General features: G+C 64.3%; 4 protein-coding genes across 4 annotated transcripts; 2 read left to right on the top strand and 2 right to left on the bottom strand.

The window, feature by feature from the left end:
• Window positions 1–283: 283 nt before the first annotated feature.
• On the bottom strand, window positions 284–1,423 carry EFB1 (Translation elongation factor 1 beta; the record flags this gene model as incomplete). Its single annotated transcript, XM_069353105.1, has 4 exons — window positions 284–334; window positions 387–901; window positions 953–1,002; window positions 1,368–1,423. 4 exons carry the CDS (start codon window positions 1,421–1,423, stop codon window positions 284–286), a joined length of 672 nt encoding a protein of 223 aa, XP_069210523.1.
• A 2,535-nt stretch (window positions 1,424–3,958) lies between these two features.
• Q8F55_004591 (uncharacterized protein) lies at window positions 3,959–7,026 on the top strand (the record flags this gene model as incomplete). Its single annotated transcript, XM_069353104.1, has 8 exons — window positions 3,959–4,154; window positions 4,212–4,380; window positions 4,419–5,451; window positions 5,490–6,127; window positions 6,177–6,269; window positions 6,314–6,377; window positions 6,423–6,743; window positions 6,784–7,026. The coding sequence occupies 8 exons, from the start codon at window positions 3,959–3,961 to the stop codon at window positions 7,024–7,026; spliced, it is 2,757 nt and encodes a 918-aa protein (XP_069210522.1).
• Window positions 7,027–7,655: 629 nt separating this feature from the next.
• On the top strand, window positions 7,656–11,853 carry ago1_2 (Protein argonaute; the record flags this gene model as incomplete). The annotated part of the gene is made up of 16 exons (XM_069353103.1): window positions 7,656–7,697; window positions 7,746–8,581; window positions 8,614–8,804; window positions 8,847–9,047; window positions 9,082–9,223; window positions 9,259–9,460; window positions 9,502–9,687; window positions 9,722–9,816; window positions 9,852–9,963; window positions 10,002–10,115; window positions 10,153–10,427; window positions 10,459–10,511; window positions 10,546–10,637; window positions 10,676–10,771; window positions 10,827–11,667; window positions 11,714–11,853. 16 exons carry the CDS (start codon window positions 7,656–7,658, stop codon window positions 11,851–11,853), a joined length of 3,618 nt encoding a protein of 1,205 aa, XP_069210521.1.
• A 169-nt stretch (window positions 11,854–12,022) lies between these two features.
• On the bottom strand, window positions 12,023–13,079 carry Q8F55_004589 (uncharacterized protein; the record flags this gene model as incomplete). The annotated part of the gene is made up of 2 exons (XM_069353102.1): window positions 12,023–12,687; window positions 12,839–13,079. 2 exons carry the CDS (start codon window positions 13,077–13,079, stop codon window positions 12,023–12,025), a joined length of 906 nt encoding a protein of 301 aa, XP_069210520.1.
• Window positions 13,080–13,343: the final 264 nt, after the last annotated feature.

The following is a 13,343-nucleotide window of genomic DNA, read 5'->3' as shown; positions in this document are numbered from 1 at the left end:
GAGTTGAGCAAGAGCAGGAGCAGGAGCAGTAGCAACTCGTTCTCGTCTCGCCGTGATCTCATTGCAGCACTGTTGTGGAGGTCGCTCGACGGGAGCAGATGTCTCAGGCACCACTGGCCACGTGCCATGACGGACCCAAATTTCCCAGGCACCGCACCCCACCGCTCGCTCTATTTTGCAACAATGCATTTTGGGCATAATTTTGGAGCATCGCTGACATCACGATCTCGTACTATAGCACAACTAACATCTCCTGCGGGATGCATAGGAGTGAGTAGAAAGCTTAGAGCTTCTGCATGGCGGCGACGTCGGTCGACTGGACGTAGTCCTCGAGCTGGGAGTGTCAGCATCTGTGCCCAAGCCACGCCACGCCACGCCACACTCACCTCCTGGATCTCCTCCTCGAGGTCGGAGAGCGAGACCTTGGCGTCCTCGATAACGAGGGTGATCTGGAGCATCTTGATGCCGTAGCCGACGGGGACGAGCTTGGAGGCACCCCAGACGAGGCCGTCCTTCTCAATCTCACGGACACCGGCCTCGAGGGCGGCCATGTCGGTCTCGTCGTCCCAAGGCTTAACCTGGAGGGTGACGACCGACTTGGCGACGGCAAGGGTCTTGCCGGCGGCGATCTTCTCGTCCTCCTTGGCCTTGCGCTGGGCGTTGTAGGCGGCAACACGCTCCTGCTTGAGGCGCTCGGCCTCGGCGTCCTCCTCGTCGTCGTCACCGAAGAGGTCGACGTCGTCGTCGTCCTCCTCCTCAGCGGCGGCGGGGGCGGCGGCACCGGCAACGGCGGCGACACCGGCGAAGGGGACCTTGCCGGCGGCGAGGGCCGAGGTCTCGCCAGCGTACGAAGCAATGTGCTTGTACCAGCGGGCGGTGTGGGGGAAGCCCGAGAGGCCGCCTGGGCAAGTGTTAGAGGGCTGTGCTCGGGGGTCGGTGTTTCACAACTTACTGAGCTTGACGGTCTCAAAGACGGCGACGTCGGCCGACGAGGGCGCGTTGCTAGAGCATTGTCAGCGCGGCGTCCTCTACAATGTCGTGGCTGGTCCAGGGCCCAAAAATGTGACAGGAGGGTGCGATGGAATCAGATAGTTTGGAAAGGGTTGTATCTTCACTGTAAAGGCGCGGGGTCTTAATCCGCTACCTCGGAAACACGGACCAAAACAAGGTTCATCATGGTGAGGGGGGAGGGGGAGGGGGGAGTGGATAGGGGATGCGATGAGCACAACAGGTTGACAGATGGGACGGCGTGTCAAAGGGCCGTCTCGAGCCGTCGAGTCTGTGTGTGCCAGCTGGCTGGCGGCTGGTGTCGTCGAGAGAGCCAGGAGAAAAGGAATGGGGCCTGGAGTAGACGCTGGATGACTTACCCGTCAATGTAAGAGCGGGTGGAGAGGTGCTGCTCAAGCTCCTTGGCGTCGACCATTTTTGCTAGATTGATTAAAAGAGAGAAGGTTGAAAAAGTTGAGGTGAAGAGTGACTTTCTAGAACGTGGGTGCGGTGGGCGGTGGGTGCGGGCGCGGGTGGGTGGTGGGTGGTTGGCGGGTGCCCTTCACTGAGTGGCTCGCCCCGCTGGCAGAATTGACATCTGCCTGGGGTGCACACATAGGGCAGCAGGGCGTGCAAGGCGCGCGTACACCCAGCCAGCCAGCCAACAACCGCACCCAGGCCGCCGCATGCATCCACCACCCACCCAGCCAGCGCCTCGCAGCCAACCCTCTCTCCACCCACCCCTGCCCCCGACGCGCCTGAAAAAAGTCAGACTGCACCCAGGGTCCGCCGTCGACCTCAAGGCCGAGCAAAGTCCCGGTGTGGCAGCTGGAGTCAGGGTCACGCACATGGCATTCGCGTGGACCACGTGGGCGGGTGGATCCGTGCACTCTGTACCCCGTTCGGCCGGAGCCGGGATATCGGTTAGGTTGAGAGGTCAACTCGCCCCTCGCCCTCACTGTAGCCACCTTGCTCATCCACCCCAGACTCTTGGCTTGAGGTGGCTTTTGATGGCTTGGGTCCCCCACGCCAGTCAGCCAGCAAGCCACTGTGGAATCATGTCGCGCGACCACCTCTCTTGTTGATGGCTGTTTGTTGTTGTCGCGGCTGTTGCCGTTATCGTAGCCCTGCTCGACGCGTCGTACAGCGGGGCACTGGCGCGCCGCGAAATGTGCAAACTCGCGTCGTTGTCGTTATAGACGTGACGCGTTGCGCGATTGCACCGCCCAGCTCAGCTGGCGCAAAGTCGAGTTGGTGCAGCGTGGTGACGGCGCGTGGGGTGCATGGTCGTGAGATCTGGGGGATGTACACCTTGCATGCTGCCCGCCGGCTCGCTCGCCGGCCCACCCCGCCCGCCCAAGGGTCATTGTAATGTTCGGGGTCTGTGGGAGCCGGCGCAGTCCGCCGCCGCGAGAGAGCGCCGCCGGCCACCACCGCCTCGCTCGCTCGCCGCCCGGGCCGCGCGGCCGAACCCACCTCGCAATGCAAGCACAACATTCTTGTTCGTCTCGGCCAGCATTCCCGGCGACTTGGAAGAGGGGGCGGCGGGCGGCGGGCGGCGTTGGACGACGCCTCTGCCCTGCATGCATTCCTTGTCGCGGCACTGCATGCAGACTGTACCCCGCGAGGTGCCTCGCAGCAACGCCCGCGGCCGCCCCCAAAGTTGGAGCTTGGCACTTTACCTCGGCACTGTTGTTGCCTTCGCCTTCGGGCAGTCAAGGCAGTCTTGATACCCACGGCACAGGGATCTTTGTCATTGTCGTCGTCGTCGCCGTTGTTGTTGTCGTGTTTCTCTTCTCAACCTCTCACTCGGCTTCTACTTGCTGGTGCTCGTTCCCATCTCGTCATTTGTTTGCATTCCAGCGTAACGCTGCGACCGACGCCACGGCCAATAAATACCCAAGGCGCGTGCTCTTGCGGCGGCGGCTCATTATTATTATTGTTCCACCCCAGCGCCTCCCTTCCCTCACACGACCCCCCCATCACAACGACTTTGTCTCGACTCTTGCACTCCACCACCCCAGTTCCAGCTCCAGCTCCAGCTCCACCTACCTCGTCACCCACACGGTCCCCCCCCAACACCTCGGAAACAGTCGGTAGAGTGCTCGTTTACCACCTCGCTCGATTGCCCCCCCGGTACGTCATTTGGCCGCACGAGGTCGCACCCACTGGCTCGTGCCCCGCGCGCTGCACCCACGTACCCACGCCGAACGCCGCACGCGGCACCACCCCCGGCAACCCCCCTCCCCTTGTTGTTCTTCCCCGGCGCACGCAGCGCACAATGTCGCATACTCCAATCTCGCGCTCTTCGACCCCATCGCGCCTCACCAACCGAGCGTCATCAGCAAACATCAAGCCCAAAGTACTGCCATTCCCCGATCTGGGGGTGAGGACGAGCTTTAGCATGAGCAGAGAGCCAAGCAGGGCAACATCGCCCATCGGCTCGCCAGGCTTGTTGGCCTCTTCGAGCAATAACTCTACCGCAAACAATAGCAGTATTGCCATCGCACAACTGCCAGGAGCTTCATCATCTCATTATTTGGCCTCCTCGCCATCGTCACTCAGCGTGACTTATGCAGAGGCAGCATCGCCACCCTCCTCATCTCGCCTCGCACAATCAGCATCACCCACAAGCGCATCACCTCTAGCTCTCGCCACCCCTCGCCCCCAGCGTCCCAGAGCAGCGACAACCTCGGCTCAAGGCTCCACCCTCGCCCATCTCCTTAGCAGAACCGACAGCTTTCACGGCTCGTCCAGGCCCAGCACACCATCCGCCGCGATGGCGACAACAGCCGTCGCTCCTGTTGTCGCCGTCTCACACACGGCCGCCGCGGGCAGCAGCACCGGCCTGACTGGCATCCTGTTGTCAAGCTCCCCCGAAAGGTCGGCTTCCCACAACACACCACGCGACCCCACACCTCCTCGTCCGACACCACCGCGCGAGACACCACGCGAGACACCTCGCCCACCAATGCCCGTCAAGAAGCCCTCCAACCCGCCCAACCCCTTACCCGCATCCATTGCAGTGACACCACCGCCGCCGCCCGGAACGCTCGTCGAGCACTTGCATCGCTCGTTCAAGAGCGGTGCGTGTGCCGACGTGCGCCTGTGGGTGCGCAAGTGGGGCGTTGGCTGGCACGTCCACAAGATGGTCCTGGTGCAGGCAGGTGCGTCCTTATCGCGATTGGCGGGGCATTGTGTGCTGTGCTGACTTCTCGCAACAGGCTTCTTCCACTCATTGTTCATGGGCGCATTCTCTGAAAATGCACCGGGGTCGTTCAAAGCCAAGGGCAAGGGCACGACCACAGTGCAGCCAAGCCCAGATGACGATTGGACTGGCGAGGACATTGAGCTTACATTCGATGACCCCAACATCACGCGTGCGGCATTCGAGTGAGTGAGAAGCATTGGCGGTTGACTGACGAGTGTAGGATCTGCCTCTCGAGGCTGTACTCGCCGTACCCGCTACTTCACTTCCCGCTCTCGTTGCTGCCCACAGCTTCGCAGCCCCTCACGCCGTCGTACCCTCCGACGACGCCGTTCCCCTCGCTCCAGACCACGTATCACAGCATGGCCCAAAACAACCACCTCGTTTCGCCTCGCCTGCTCCTATCGCTCCTCGCGACCGCCACATACCTTGGTCAGCAGTACCTCTTGAGGGAGGTCCTCGCAATTGTACTGCGCACTGTTGGACCCGCGACCGTCGGTCGTTACCTCAGCTTTGCCATCGGCAACGGTGTCGGCGAGGAAGAGTGGACTGGACAGGACGACGAAGGTGCCTACGGTCTCGAGACGATTGCTCGCACGATGTCCTCGGGGTTCACTGCACACGCAGAGAGCGACGAATGGGTCAGCGAAAGCGATGAAGGCGACCTCCCTGACCTCCCTGGTGCCCCGCCTGGACACCGCATGTCCACCGACTCCAACGTCGACGACGTCGTCGCCAAGGTCAGCGACGTATCAGTGTCGCGATCGGCGTCGATCCGCTCCAGCAGCACGCTCCGGCCTGGTGGCAGCAGCGTGCTGGTGCAGGTCGATGAGGAAGCCGACGCCAACCTGCCTCCTCTGCCGCACTTCTACGGCTTCGTCTCAAACAAGCTCGGCGAGGCATGTGTGTGCTGGCTTTCGCGTTGGGGACTCGACACACTCAACATCGAGGCTGCTCTTCCAGACACTATGGCCGAGACCGACCCCTATCCTCCCCCCGTTTGGGGCCAAGGCGGTATTCCTGCCAACTTTGTGGCGGCGCTCCTGTCGTCCGATGCCTTGTTCGTGCCAAACGAGATGGAGCGGTACCGCATGGCTCGCCAAGTCCTGGATCTGCGCCGCGCCGGCTGGACCGCGTACGCAGAGGAGCAGCCCGATTCGTCCAACGTCTCAGAAGCGGACAGCATCGAAGGCTGGGATGAGGATGAGCGCGAGCTTTCAAAGGTCTTCGCCGAGGGCATCTACTACAGCCACATGGTGAGTGCCGTCATTATGTACGCGTGCTGACTTGCCAGACGTTTGACGACCTCTCGTCCATCTCCAGCGACGTCGACCCAACCACCGCGCTGCCATACGCGCCGCTCTCTGTTCTGCAGGCGGCCCACTGGTCCGCGGCTGACCTCAAGAACCGAGTGCTGAACGAGAAGGTGCCTGCGTCGGCCTTGGAGGGCGAGCTCGGCCTCACGCAATCGACAACGGACCTGTGTGCCGTCTACGCTCGTCGCCGTGCTCCCCGTCGCGCGGGCAGCCCATACGACTCTGGGATGCGCGGCAGCATCTCCTTCTCGTCGCTGTCCCTCGGCACAAACCGCAACAGCGGAGGCCCCGCTTTCCACCCTGTGCCATCGGACGACACGCACCGCATTGGCGCTGGCGGCCTCTTATTCTTCGACTCCAAGGTCGCCGCGTCTGCACCGCTGCCTGGGATCCCGGGTCTTCCGGACCATGGCCCGGAATGGGGTGACGAGACGACCACCAAGGGGAAGGCTCGCCCACCTCCTCAGAACGAGAGCACCTTCTTCGGCGTCATCCGCGGCTCGAAGACTGGCCCTGAGATCGAGGACAAGTTCCGCGAGGACGGAGGGTTGCTGGTGCCTTTGCCTGGCATGGACAAGTCGAAGGAGGACAAGTGGTCCAAGATGGAGCCCTTTCGGTGAGTTGCAGTGATACCGCCCCCTTGACTGGCGCTGACGCGTTTGCAGCTTCTCAGTCGAGTTCTGGGGAGTCGACAAGCTGGCCGAGAAGGAGCGGCTGTACTCGCAGACCCACTTCTACGCGGGCAGCTACTTTAACGTGTAAGTTGCGCCCGCCCACCGAGGAACTCGCGCTCACCTTGTAGCTACGTTTCCACAATTCGTAAGAAGGACAAGGGTGTCCAGCTGGGCATCTACTTGCACCGCCAGGTGGGTTGCATCCCGGGGACGAGGCCAGAGCTGACTTTATCTCAGTCGCCAACCGAGCCGTTCCCTAGCGTGTCGACCTCACCAGTTGGGGTCTCCTCGACCGCGACCGGCGTCACATTCCATTCGTCTGACGCAAACTCGACCGGCGTCAACTCTGCTGGAACATCTCCCGACGAGCCGAACGCGGCAAACCCCATGGCCTCGACTTATTCGCTCGTTCCGCCCCAAATGGCTAGCGTTTACCGCACCATGTCAATCTCACCGCCGCAGCTCGGGTCGCCCCCAGCTCACCATGACTCGCTCTCTGACGGCGAAGTCCGGACTCAGACCTCCGGCGGCTACCTCGACCCCAGGAGAGTCACCAAGGTAAGCCGACGCAGCGCAGCACAGCCCACTCACACCTCAGGCATACTTCTCCATCTCATGTGCATCGGCACTCGGCACTGCACTTGTTCGGTTCTCGTCGGCGCCCGACAGCTTTGCCCTGTCGCAGTCGTGGGGCTGGAAGTCGTCGGCTCTGCGCTCGGAAGAGTACCTCTCGGTCCCCATCCCCGCCGACAAGGAGGGCGGCGAGAGCACGCTCGGCTGGGTCGGCGAGAGCCCCGAGGGTGGCAGCCTGAGAGCCACTGTTGTTGTTGGCGTCATTTAAAACCGACATTCGATTCGGACTATTAACGAAAGCTGTTGTACGAGCACACGCATTAGGCATTCGCAAGGACACGGGTGGTGGCTTCACTCCACGGTCCGGGTATTGTACATGTAGGCTGACTATGCAGCACCATCTACTGTGTCGAGGAAGGGGGGAGGGGGAAGTGGGGAATGGGGGAAATGGACAGCGACGCACGGACCCACTGGAATCGGTGTCGTCGTGAGCGGCTGCCCTCCCCCGCCTGATTTATCTTGCCCTCGTCTGTCGTGTTCTTCTTCTCGCCCACTCACTCATCACTCTCACCACTCACAAGTTCTAACCCCTTACTCTCACCGTCCTAACTACCTCACCTCCTCTGACGCGTAACGTGCCAGCTCACCCTATCCCACCGCCACACCCACTCGCCACAAACAAAGGTAAGCAGTCTCCTCACCCTTCCTCCACTCCCCTCGCCACCGCATATAGTCTAGCCCCTTCCCGGCTCGCATCCCCACCGCAGAACCGCGGTAAAACAGGCGCAGGCACCAGGCCCAGCACCACCTTCCCCCGATCCTCCGCCACCACCTTCCCCCGGCCCCTCCCACCACCTTCCCCCGCCCCTTCCCACCAGCGCCGCCACTGACGAGCAGATGTCCAACCCGCCATACCCCCCCGCCCAAGGCCAAGGCTACGTGAGTCAGCTGCACAGTCCTCTAACTGGAGCTGACCGACACCCGCAGGACCGCCCGCAAGACTACCCCGCCCCTCCTCGGTGGGACGCGCGCCGCGCCGAGGAGCAGCACGCCGGCCCCGGCCAGCATCACGCCGACCCCCGCCCCCCGCCTCGCGCCTACGGCCCGCCCGAGCGCGGCCCCGCCTTCCCCCTCCGCGAGCCGTACGGCCCACGCGAGGGTAGCGGCTTCAGGCCGGCGTACCGCGGCGCGCCGCCGCCCCCGGGCTATCCCCAGCGCGAGCTCACGCGCTGGAGCGAGGCGCCGCCGGGCCCGCCGCCGCCCGTCCCGCCGCGCCCGTACCACCCCGCCTATACCACCATCCCCCTCCCCCTCCCCATTCCCGTCCCGCAGTCCTCCGCGTCGCACGGCTCGCCCAACCTCATGGAGCTGAGCAGCCCGTCCACTGCTGGCCGGGCTGTCGCGCCGCAGGCGACCGGCTCTGACGCGTCGGTGCGCACCTTCCCCTCTGTGCTGGACCTGGGCGCCGGCCTGCCCGACACGGTGCCGGGCCCGCGCGGGCGCGTGACATACGCGCAGGCGTATGCCCCGCCCACGGCGCCGAGCCAGCTGCTCGGCGTACCGCGCGAGCAGACGCCGTCCTCGTCGCATCAGGCCCCGTCCTCGCCCTCCATCATGAGCCGCACGCTCCCGTCCAGCGCGACCGCGCTCACTAAGAGCAGCGAGGCGTCGAGCAGCCCCAACGTCGCGCAGGAGGGCATGGAGCCGCTCAAGCTGACGTCGTTCTACGTGCGCCCCGGCTTCGGGACAGAGGGCAAGAAGATTCGCGTCAATGCAAACTACTACCAGGTGCGGCCGACCGAGGCGCGCGGCAAGATTATCCAGTGGGTTGTGGGGTGGGCAGCGCTGATACCAGTCACTACGACGTCGAGATCAACCCCGTCGTGCGGGACACGAACCAGAAGCGCCCGCGCAGCATGCTCCGCGCTGTGTGGGAGCAGCTCATCCTCGAGCAGACGGGCGAGGAGTGGCGCAAGGCGTTCGCGGTGTGCGCGTTCGACGGGCGCAAGAACTGCTTCACCCCGATCCTCTTCCCCATCGAGGAGGGTGAGCTGTGAACGCGTTACGGAACTCAACTGACACACCCAGGCCAGTCGGCCACGCTGATCACGACGCTCGCGTCGGACCGCACGATCCAGCGGCCTGACAACCGCGAGGCGAGCTCGGACGGCGAGGAGCGCCGCTTCAAGGTCTCGCTCAAGCGGGTGGCCAAGATCGACCTCGAGGCCGTTATGGAGTTCTGCCGCCCGCACGAGGGCGCGCCGCAGAGCGAGGAGGCGTGTCTGACTGGTAAGCTGGGCCAAGGTGCCACACTCACGCCCAGCCGTCATGGCCACAAACGTGCTGCTCCGCGACGTCCCCAGCAAGACGTACACCCAGGTCGGGGCCACGGGGAACAAGTTCTACACCATGGCTGGGTCGGCCCCGCTCCCCAACGGCGCGATGGTGTGCAAGGGCTTCATGCAGTGAGCTGTGCATGCTTTCGCAAGCTCACACCCAGGTCGTTCCGCTACTCGAGCTCGGGCCTGCCGCTGCTCAACATCGACCTCGGCTTCTCGGCCTTCCTCCGCCCCGGCCCAGCGCTCAACGTAGTGCGCGACATCCTTGGACCGGCCGGCCGCGGCCGCGGCGGCGACATTCTCGACTCACGTCTCGACGAGCGTGCGGTCGCGCTCCTCAAGCGCAAGCTGCGTGGTGCCAGGGTGAGTACCCCGGGCTCGTACTGCAGCTTACTCACGCCCAGTTCACCGTGACCCACCGCCAGAGCAGCCGCCTGCACACCGTGCTGACCGTCACGCTCAAGTCCGCCGACGAGATCTTCTTTGCCATCGAGGGCAAGGACGGGCAGGCGGCGCAGCAGATGTCGGTGGCAAACTACTACCGCGAGCACTACGCCCCGCTGCAGCGCCCATACCTCCCCTGCGTCCAGGTATGTGGCACCAAGAGCACCACTGACGCCGTAGTACTCGAAGCGCGCGTGCATCCCCCTCGAGTTTGTCAACCTCGCCGAGTTCAACTCGCTCCCGCCGATGAACCTCACGGCGGAGCAGACCGCAGCGTGAGTGTGGCGCTGGGGCCGCCACTGACGCCCAGCATGATCAAGTTCAGCGCCGTCGCGCCCGACGTGCACGCCAACACTGTCACACAGTGGCGCAAGGAGCTGGCCTACGAGAACCAGAGCAAGATTGCGGCGTGGGGCCTCCAAGTGAGCTAGTCCCCCCCGTTCTTCTAGCTTACGCCCAGGTCAACACCAAGCTCATCGAGATGGAGGGCCGCCTGCTCAAGCCCCCGCCGGTCGCCTACCGCGGGCGCAACGCCTACCCCCAAGGCGGCACCTGGCAGCTCAAGGGCAACCAGGTGGGTTAACAGCACTTGCAGCACTGACGCTGATCAGTTCTACCGCGACGGCAACCGCCCGCTAGTCAACTGGTCGATCATCTCCTTCGACAAGTGGTTTGACCGCGACGACATGGAGCGCTACGTCGAGTTCCTGTGCCGCTTCCTGCGCAACCTCGGCGTCGCGGTGGGAAACACGCGCCCGCCCGTGCTTGCGCCGGTCGACCCGCGCGTGCCCGAGAACATCGCCAACGGGCTGCGCGAGGCCGCGCGCGCCGCGTACATGGTCAACAAGCAGACGCCGCAGCTCATCCTCTGCGTCCTGCCCGGACGGTGAGTCGCCGCTTGGACCCGCTGACGCCAGCGACGCGTGGCTGTATGAGAACATCAAGAAGGCGTCGTTCACCGACCTGAAGCGTGGGTGCGGACGTGTGTCGCGTACTCACCCCAGTCCCCGTGCCGACGCAGTGCATGCAGAGCGCCAAGATCCGCAAGGACCAGGGCCTCGCCGCGTACACTGACAACCTGGCCATGAAGATTGTCGTGAGTGAACAAGAAGAGGAGACCCCACTCACGCCCAGAGCAAGCTCGGCGGCCTGTCGCACCAGGTGCCTCCCAAGGACCTGCCCGGCATCGTGCGTGGCAAGACGATGCTCCTTGGCGCCGACCTCGGCCATGTAAGTACCTCAGTGAGCGCGCTGACCCCAGCCCCCGATGCGCTTCAACTCCGAGTCGCCGACCGTGGCGTGCAGCGTGGCGACTTTCAACGCCGACTGCAGCGCGTACAGCTGCCAGATCCGCCTGCAGAAGGGCCGCGTCGAAGTCATCCAAGACCTCTCGTCCATGGTCGAGGAGCACCTGCGCATCTTTGCAAAGAACAACGACAACGAGTACCCGGAGCGCATCCTCATGTTCCGCGACGGCATCAGCGAGGGGCAGTACGCCGCGGCGCTGCAGTACGAGCACGACGCGATTGTCAAGGCGTGCGCGCGCATCCAGGCAGACTACCGCCCGCGCATCATGGTGTGCGTCTGCGCGCGGCGCCACAGCACGCGCTTCTTCGGACAGCGGCCGAACGTCGAGCGCAACGGCAACCTCCCGGCCGGGCTGTGCGTCGACCGCTCCGTGACGCACCCGTACGCGTTCGACTTTTATCTCCAGGCGCACGCCGGGCGCATCGGCACGGCGCGCCCGACGCACTACATCTGCCTGCTCGACGAGCTGGCGCTGACGCCCGACCAGCTCCAGCAGCTGGTGTACGGCCTGTGCCACACGTTTGCCCGTTGCACCGTGAGCGTGAGCCTGGTGCCGGTGTGCTACATGGCCGGTGAGCTATGCGGAGTTCCTAAGCTCACCCCAGACCTCGTGTGCCAGAAGGCCCGCATGATCGCCACCAAGCAGACGTCGGGCACGGCCGCGTCCGAGACGTCGGGAGGGCGCTGGGGCAACCGCTCTGGCGGGCCGCCGGCGCCGAGTGTCGCGCCGTCCGAGCCCAAGTCTGTCGCGTTCACGTCGGACGTGTACGAGATCCAGAACCTCATCAAGAAGAACCCCGAGCTGAGCGAGGTGGTGGGTGGGTGTGGGGTGGGGTAAGCTGACGCCAGTCGTGGTGGATGTAGCCGCGGCGCCGAGCCATCGACCAGTTTCCGTCCGCATTGCAGAGTATCCGTCGTCCTCAAGTGTATCCGTCGCCCGTATCATCGCAGCCGTCCGTTATCGTGCTGCCCAGCCTGCTGCCAGCCGCCTGCTAGTTATGTAGTCCCCGCATGCAGCCATGTCATCGCCGCGCCGTCGCCCCCCGCAGCCAATATACCAATGCATCATACAATACTACTGCGCCGAGGGACCGCCGCGCCTCACAGCTTTGCTGCGTCCCGCTGCGGGTTTATCCTCTGGCGCTTTTCGCGGCGTGCGTCAACAGCCTGGCCCTACGCGTCGGCGGGGAGGTTGGGCGCGGGGAAGTCGGCCTCCATGTGCTCGGTGTAGTGGCGGAAGTGGACCTTCTTGCCGGCCTCGTCGATGGCGGCGATCTCCTCGGCCGAGAGGTCGGGGAGCGAGTCGATCTGGGCGAGCTTGGCAATGCGCTCGGGGTTGTTGCTAGTGGTGATGGCGACGACGTTCTTCTGCACCGTCCAGAGGAGGAGCACGGTGGAGGGCTCGATGCCGCGCTTCTCGGCAATCTTCTCGACGACGGCCTTGAGCGAACCGCCGGTAGGGTGGCGGAGGAGGGGCGTAAGCGGCCCGTACGACTGGAAGACGATGCCGTGCTCGGCCTGGAACTTCTGCAGCGGCTCGAGCTGGGCCCAGAGGAAGGGGTGAAACTCGACCTGGTTGGCGACGGGCTTGATGCGCGCCACCTTGAGCACCTCGGCCACGTCCTGCGTGCGGAAGTTGGAGAAGCCGAGCGAGCAGCCCTTGAGCGTGCCGTCGTACACCAGCTCCTCGAGGATGGTCCAGAAGGCGCCGAGCTTGCCCGCCTCGGGGATGTAGGGGTTGTGGATGAGGAGCAGGTCGGGGATTGTGCCGAGGCGCTTGATGCTGCCCTCGACGGACTCGCGGATGAGCTCGGGGGTCGTGGCGTCGATCTTCCAGACTGGGCGCGGGCGTCAGCGAGCGCGAGGGGGGGGGGGGGAGCGAGTGAGGAGGAGGTCAGGCGGCCATCTCTGGCTCGCCACTCCTCTACTCGGCAGGCCTGGCCTGCCTCGAACACACCGCTCGGCGCCCTGCGGGCGCCTCGTACTCACGCTTGGTGGTCACCCAAATCTTCTCCCTAGGAATGCCCGACAGCCTGATCGACTCGGCCGTCTCCTCCTCCGTCTTGTAGATCTGCGCCGTGTCGATGTGCAGAATGCCCTCCTTGAGCGCAATGACGCCGGCGTCGACCGCGCGCTGGCCAGAGCCAATGAAGCCGCCCGAGCCGGATCCCCATCCGACCGCGGGGATCTTCTTGCCGTCCGAGAAGGTGATTGTGCGCTTGGCGACCATGGTGTGTAGGGTACGTCTGAGGATGGAGAGAATGGTGATGGTAGTGGCGAGATCTGGGTGCGTGGAGCCGCTGCTTTATACTCGCGCCGTCGCAAGCGAGAGCATGACGACACGCCGCCGAGAAAACAGCCCCACATCTTACATCTGCCACCCACCTCGGAGCGTTGGGCCGAAGTCTATCGCCCGACCCTGCCTCCACCTCCACTTTAACCTGCCGAATCGGCGAGAGAGCGGCGAGGCGCCCTGGCTGACAGCATGCAGCGC

Source organism: Vanrija albida (genome assembly GCF_041260175.1).
Source record: "Vanrija albida strain AlHP1 chromosome Unknown contig_3, whole genome shotgun sequence".
NCBI lineage: Eukaryota > Fungi > Basidiomycota > Tremellomycetes > Trichosporonales > Trichosporonaceae > Vanrija > Vanrija albida.
Note: the sequence above shows the minus strand (reverse complement) of the source record. Positions and strands in the feature narration are given on the sequence as shown.